General features: G+C 45.1%; 1 protein-coding gene across 2 annotated transcripts; it reads right to left on the reverse strand.

Moving 5' to 3' along the window:
* Positions 1 to 581: 581 nt before the first annotated feature.
* Positions 582 to 5,881, reverse strand: LOC140420459 (uncharacterized). 2 transcript variants are annotated; one of them, XR_011946380.1, is made up of 3 exons: positions 5,624 to 5,881; positions 3,726 to 5,219; positions 582 to 940 (listed from the first exon to the last, which is right to left on the reverse strand). XR_011946380.1 is itself a non-coding variant. In XM_072504464.1 (2 exons), exon 2 carries the CDS (start codon positions 4,861 to 4,863, stop codon positions 4,018 to 4,020), a length of 846 nt encoding a protein of 281 aa, XP_072360565.1. In that variant the 5' UTR covers positions 4,864 to 5,219; positions 5,624 to 5,881; the 3' UTR covers positions 582 to 4,017. The 2 variants fall into 2 exon arrangements, 1 of the variants encoding a protein (XP_072360565.1); XM_072504464.1 differs by having other exon boundaries at positions 582 to 5,219.
* Positions 5,882 to 7,247: the final 1,366 nt, after the last annotated feature.

Raw genomic sequence — 7,247 nt, forward strand, 5'->3', positions numbered from 1 at the left:
GGGAAACTGCCATGGGCGTCGCAGTAACAGAGAGACAGGAAGGTGCTGGAGGACTGACTGGAAAATGGGCCACCAACCAATTGTTACATCGGTCACTATTCCGATCCCAGACCAGACCCCAACAGTGGCTAGGATACTGGACCAAAACCCCAATATTTCAGTCTATTTGTGTGACTGTGCGGAAGGAATGATTCACTCCAGGAATGATCGCATGAAGAAATAGGGCTTGGTTATTTTTAAAATAAAACTTTATTGTGGCTACAATATTAAACTTTTTAACTTCACACCCAAAACAACAGCTTACAATTACCCATTTAAACATTACTACTCAATCTCCCATTAAACAAAACAGGAAAAGAAAGATACAGATCTCAATCTATCTCACTGTGGGAGAATTGTGGGCCCAAAATTGAACTTCTCTCTCCAAACCTTTCTCCAAAAACTGCTCTCTATAATTTTGCAGTGAATCACGCTCTAACCCCACGCTTTTAACCCTTAAATTGCCCAATACATTTATAATCAAATTTTCCAAAAATCTTCCAATCGTCACACCTCCCCCTTCAAAAAAAATGAACCAGCGATGTACGCAGATGGCTTTATTTTTCTAAAAACTTTTAAAATTTTAAACATTTCTTATGATTACATGCAACTTGTACTCTATAATAACATTTTACATTTTTCAACAGGCAAACATACACACGAGTGTAGTCCATTTTAGTCTCACATGTCACAGTCGCGAGCATAAATTTACCCATTCCTAGATTTCCAAAGACCGGGGCGGCCTCCAAGATTACACAAGAAAAGCTTCAACAATTCAGTGATCTGTAGTTGCCTGGCTCTGACAGCAGAATTCTTCTCTTGATGGTAAGACAGGTTGCTATCGATGCTGCAGCATTCATCATCTGTTCTTCACATTTATCAGCTGCTTTGTATTCTGTGTCTGTTGAGGACAGCCAAAAATAATTGGTAACAGGTGCAGGTGAGATGTTTCCCCCGTTTGGAGAGTCTAGAACCAGGGGACAGAATTTCAAAATAAGGGGGAAGCCATTTAGGACCAGTCTCAGAGGAGACATTTCTTTACTCAGAGGGTTGTGAATCTTTGGAATTCTCTACCCCAGAGGGTTGTGGGAGCTCAGTCATTGAGTGTGTTTAAAGCAGAGACACAGATTTCTAAATCCCAATAACATGAAATGAAACAAAAATCGCTTATTGTCACAAGTAGGCTTCAAATGAAGTTACTGTGACAAGCCCCTAATCGCCACATTCTGGCGCCTGTTCGGGGAGGCTGGTACGGGGATGGAACCCTCGCTGCTGGCCTTATTCTGCTTTATGAGCCAGCTGTTTTAGCCCACTGTGCTAAACCAGCCCCTACACAAAGGGATATGGGGATAGTGTGGGGGGAAAGGCATTGAAGTGGATGATCAGCCATGATCGTATTGAATGGTGGAGCAGGTCGACGGGCTGAATAGCCAAGTCCTGCTCCTATGTTCCAATTGTAACAAAGATAGGAAGGAAAGTAAATTGTGAATGGGACATAAGGAGACTAAAGTGACATAGGTAGGTTAAGTGAGTGGGAAAAAAATCTGCCAAATGGAGCATAATGAGGGAAAAATGTGAAATTGTCCATCTTGGTAGAAAGAATAAAAAAAGCTTATAATCTAAACGGTGAGAGATTGCAGAGCTCTGAGATTCAGAGGGATCTGGGTGTCCAAGAGCATGAATCACAAAAGGCGAGTATACAGGTACAGCAAGTAATTAGGAAAGCTAATAGAATGTTATTGTTTATTGTGAGGGGAATTGAATACAAAAGTAGGGAGGTTATGCTTCAGTTACAAAGGACATTGGTGAGACCACATCTGGAGCACTGTGTACAGTATTGCTCTCATTTAAGGAATGATGTCAATGTGTTGGAAGCAGTTCAGAGAAGGTTTACTGGACTCGTACCTGGAATTGGAGGCTGGTCTTATGAGGAATGATTGGACGGGCTGGCCTTGTGTCCGGTGGAGTTTAGGTGACTTGATTGAACCGTAAAAGATCCTGAGGGGCCTTGACAGGGTGGATGTGGAAAGGATGTTTCCTCTTGTGGAAGAATCTAGAAATTGGAGTCACTTTAAAAGTAATAACTTGCCCATTTAAGGCAGAGGAGAACTTTTTTCTCTCTGAGGGTCGTGAGTCTTTGGAGCACTCTTCCTCAAAGGGCAGTGGAAGCAGAGTCTGTGAATATTTTGAAGGCAGAGCTGGATAGATTCTTGGTAAGCAAGAGGGTGAAAGGTTATCGGGAGGGTAGCGGGAATGTGGATTGGAAGTTACAATCAGAGCAGCCGTGAACTTATTGAATGGTGGAGCAGGCTCGAGGGGCCGAGTGGCCTACTCCTGCTCCTAAATCGTCTGTTATCACATCCTTTATAATAGATTGTAGCATTTTCCCTCCTACTGATGTCAGGCTAATGCGTCTGTGGTTCCCTGTTTACTCTCTCCCTCCTTAAATAGTGGGGTTACATTTACCACCTTCCAACCTGCAGGAACCATTCCAGAATCTGTAGAATCTTTGAAAGATGATCACCAATGTATCCACTATCTCTACAGCCACATCTTTCAGCACTCTGGGATGGAGAGCATCAGCTTTGTGGGATTTATTAACTTTCAACCCACATTAATTTCTCCAATACTACTTTGTCACTAATACTAATCTCTTTCAGTCCCTCTTGAATACCAGTTCCTTGGTTCCCTTGAGTTTTTGAACAATTTTCTGTATGTTCCTCCATGAAGACAGACACACATTGTTTAGTTTCTCTGCCATTTTCTTATTCTCCATTATAAACTCTCCTGTCTCTGCCTGGAATGGACCCATGTTGGTCTTTGCTAATCTTTTCCTTTTCACATTCCTATCGGAGCTTTTCCAGTGGATTTTTATGTTTCTCCCCAGTTTGCTCTCATATTCTATTTTTTCTTTATCAGTTTCTTTGTCCTCCTTTGCTGAATTCGAAACAAGTTCCCAATCCTCAGGCTTACTACTGTTTTGGCCACTTCAAGAGCCGCTTCCTTTGATCTAATGGGATCTTTAACTTTGATTTGTGATCCTTAAAGGAATCTTGTTGTATTCTGTAAAATGAAAGTCACCAAAGAACCATGGGCTGCTCTCCCCTTTGAGAGAGAGAGAGCTTACTGGTGATTACTTACTTGAGGGTCACCACACTTCAGGTGAGGGGCAATGTTGAGAAGGCAGGGCCTTCATCAATAACCTCTGTAGGGGAATTGAACCCATGCTGTTGGCGTCGCTCCGCATCATGAACCAGCCAACTGAGCTAACTGACCAGCTGGTAAATATGTCATATTTCCTTTAATATTAGCTAATCCCTGTTTCCCAATCCACCTCAAACAACTTGCCCCTCCGAGGGGGCTGGTTAGCACAGGGCTAAATCGCTGGCTTTGAAAGCAGGCCAAGGCAGGCCAGCAGCACAGTTCAATTCCCCTACCAGCCTCCCGGAACAGGCACCGGAATGTGGCGACTAGGGGCTTTTCACAGTAACTTCATTTGAAGCCTACTTGTGACAATAAGCAATTTTCTTTCATTTATTTCATACCCTCATAGTTTTCTTCTGTGAAGAACACCCAAATAAATTAAACAGAAAAAAACATATAACCACCACAGCCCATCTCCATGGCAAGGTGGCAAGCTTTGGGGGTTCCAAACAGAAATGGGAACTAAATATCTTCAAACTTACAAACACTCTTTCAGTCTGTGATCCTCGTGAAATTTAGAACCAGGCAATTGCAACAAGTCTCAAAGAGCATCAGCCCACTGGAGGCAACCTCGTGAGACCGGCAGTCCAGCAGAAAGAAACCGTCTGACCATCCCCATTGGCCAACTGTCAGAATGAACAAAATGCAGTCCTGGATGTAATTGAAGCAGAAACAATAACAAAATCCAACCACTGTAATCAATTGTGAACTTGGCGAATCAGCAGCTGCGATGAATCACAGATTTCCTTCCCAGGCTGTGGGCACGAGTGGCCTTTATCCGGTGTGAAGTCGTTGTTGTGACCGCAGGCTGGATGAGTGAATAAATCCTTTCCCACACTGAGAGCAGGTGAACGGCCTCTCCCCAGTGTGAACTCGCTGATGTGACCATAGGCTGGTTGAAACATAGAATGCCTTCCCACACTGAGGGCATTTGCATGGCCTCTCCCCAGTGTGTATTCGCTCATGTGACTGCAGGGTGTCTGACCGAGTGAATCTCTTCCCACACTGAGAGCAGGTGTATGGCCTCTCCCCTGTGTGAACTCGCTGGTGTTTCTTCAATATGGATAGCTCAGTAAATCCCTTCCCACAAGCAGAGCAGGTGAATGGCCTCTCTCCAGTGTGAACTCGCTGGTGTTTCACTAGTAGGGATGAAACACGGAATCCCTTCCCACACTGAGAGCAGGTGAATGGCCTCTCTCCAGTGTGAACTCGCTGATGTTTCTTCAGGCTGGATAACTCAGTGAATCCCTTCCCACACAGAGAGCAGGTGAATGGCTTCTCGCCAGTGTGAACCCGTTGGTGACTCTTCAGCTGGGATAACTGAGTGAATCTCTTCCCACACTGAGAGCAGGTGAACAGTCGCTCCCCAGTGTGAATTAGCTGATGATTCCGCAGGTTGGATGAATCACTGAATCTCTTCCCACATTGAGAGCAGCTGAATGGCTTCTCGCCGGTGTGAATTCGCTGGTGTGCCCGCAGGTTGGATAACACAGCAAATCCCTTCCCACACACAGAGCAGGTAAAGGGCCTCTCCCCAGTGTGAATGCGTCGATGAGCTTCCAGTACAGATGGGGATCTGAATCCCTTCCCACAGTTCCCACATTTCCACGGTTTCTCCATGTTTTGGGTCTCCTCGTGTCTCTCCAGGTCAGACAAGCAGTTGACGCCTCCTGCACAGAACACGTGTACGGTCTCTCCCCGCTGTGAATGGTGTGATTTTTTTTTCAGGCTGTGTAACCGGTTAAAGCTCTTTCCACAGTCAGTGCTCTGGAACACTCTCACTCGGGTGTGTGTGTCTCGGTGCTTTTCCAGTCACACTGATGGCTAAAATATTTTGAAGCCGACAGAACAGACAAACATTTCTCCTTCTAGATTCAAAGGCTGATGATATTCAGGTCCCAAGGAATAGAGTGACTCCGTCACATCGAGAGGTTACGTTTGTGATTTCTGTCTGTAATTCCTCCTCTTCTAATATCCTATAAAAGGAGTTTACAAAATGAGTTTACAAAAGTGTAGGATAGAAATTCATAACCGACAACTCTTGTTTCTATGGAACATTTTTTCCTCTCTCATTCCCCAATACCTAGTCGCCAAAAACTACCCCATACATCGTCTTCAGGGAGCGGATTCGGAGGGGCGGAGTGACTGAGCTGTGAGCATTGGGAAAGATACCATCCTTTTAGCCAGACAAATAAATGTGTCAAACTGAGGGAGCAAAGGATGTCAATGTCTTTGAGAGAGAGAGACCTGGGCCAAGCTTTGCAGAGTCTGCACCCTCCCTGGATTCACTTCCTTTCCCTTCAGTTGCTGCAAGTCACCAATTGAAGGTGAGAATGAGAAAAGAAATGGAAAGGGGGAGAAAAGAAAGTGTTTTACTCACAGATGTTGGAGACGGGAGGAGGTGTGAAGCTCAAGCTCATTCAGAGTGAGGAGCAGCAGCTTTGCTGGGCAGGAATGAGCAGGTTAACAAGCTCAATTTCCAAAGTCTGCAGGTAGACAATGAAGGAACTCTGATTGGCAGGCGGAGAAGAGTCCTTCCGGTCCTCTCAGTTTGCCATTGGTCAATATTTCTGCATGAGGGTCAAGGGGCGGGGCCTCCCCGCACATGCGCACCAACCCGCCCCTTGAACATGCGCAGTCCCGGACCTGGGCGGAGATCACCGAGAGGCTTCTCGCTCTGGCGGGAGCCGTCAGCCGGTTGCCTGGAATCCGTGTCTGGAGGAGGTGTCGGGGGAGGGGGAACAATGGGGACGGGACTGCGCACTGGAACCCGCAGACGTCACCGTGGAGCTGAGTGATTTGGTATTGGTTGATTCAGGCAGGGCTTTATTGTGACGTCACAATTCGGAGGTTGGACAATGAGTTTCAGACTAAAACTTCCTCCTCATCTGGGAGCTCAGTGTTTCCCCCTTTCCATTTCCTTTCTCATTCTGGGGGGACATTGGTGACTTGCAGCAACTGTAGGAAAGGAAGCGAATCCAGGGAGGGTGCAGACTCTGAAAAGCTTGGCCCAGGTCTCTCTCTCTCTCTCTGAAAGACATTGACATCCTTTGCTCCCTCAGCTTGACATATTTATTTGTCTGGATAAAAGAATGGTCTCTTTCATAATGTTCACATTAAAGGGGTTAAGCCATTTATTATTATTTCTTGTCTTCTGATATAGGTCTGTGAATAATTTCACAGTTTTATTTCAGCACAGAAGGAATCCATTCAGTCACTTGAGTCCATGCCGACTCTCTGCAGAACAATTCAGGCTGTCCCATTTCTCCTCGATATCACCATACCTCTGCAAGTTTATTTCCTTCATGTGCCCTTCTACGTTCAGTTTCAAATAATCTTATCGTCTCAACTTGCACCACTAGGTAATGAGTTCCAAGTCATCAGCACTCACTGCCGAAATAAACTTCCCCCCCACTACCCCATATATCTAATCATGGGTTAATATTAGATACAGCAGAGTGAGAATGGAGGGAGTATGTGGGATGGAAATTTACAGCTTTAGGGGAACGAGGGAGGAAAAATATTCCATTGAAACTAGAATTGTCTTCTGAATTTCTATTTTATTTGACAGTGATGATATTTATAATCTCCTTTTCCAGTACATTAGAAAGTGAGGCTTTACAGACAGAAATCTGAAAGTAAATATTGCATCTGGGTCTGACAGAGTCACTCGATTCCTTGGGACCTGAATATCATCGGACTTTGAACCTAGAAGTAGAAATGTTTGTCTGTCTCAAGAGATTTTAAAGCACCAAGACACACAGACACCTGGGTAAATGCGTTCCAAGGAACTGACTGGAAAAAGCGTCAACCAATTACTTTGTTTTATAAATTTAGAATACTCAATTATTCTGTCCAATTAAGGGGCAATTTAGTGCGACCAATCGACCTAACCTGCACAACTTTGGGTTGGGGGGGATGAGACCCACGCAGACATGGAGGCAATGTGCAACTCCACACAGACAAGGAGCCGGCATCGAACCCGGGTCCTCCGCACCCGAGGC

The sequence above is a fragment of the Scyliorhinus torazame genome, chromosome 5 (genome assembly GCF_047496885.1).
Source record: "Scyliorhinus torazame isolate Kashiwa2021f chromosome 5, sScyTor2.1, whole genome shotgun sequence".
NCBI classification, from domain to species: Eukaryota; Metazoa; Chordata; class Chondrichthyes; order Carcharhiniformes; family Scyliorhinidae; genus Scyliorhinus; species Scyliorhinus torazame.

What these genes read in the sequence shown, in the direction of transcription:
- LOC140420459 (XM_072504464.1), bottom strand. Translation starts at nt 4,863, where the DNA reads ATGGAGAAACCGTGGAAATGTGGGAACTGTGGGAAGGGATTCAGATCC.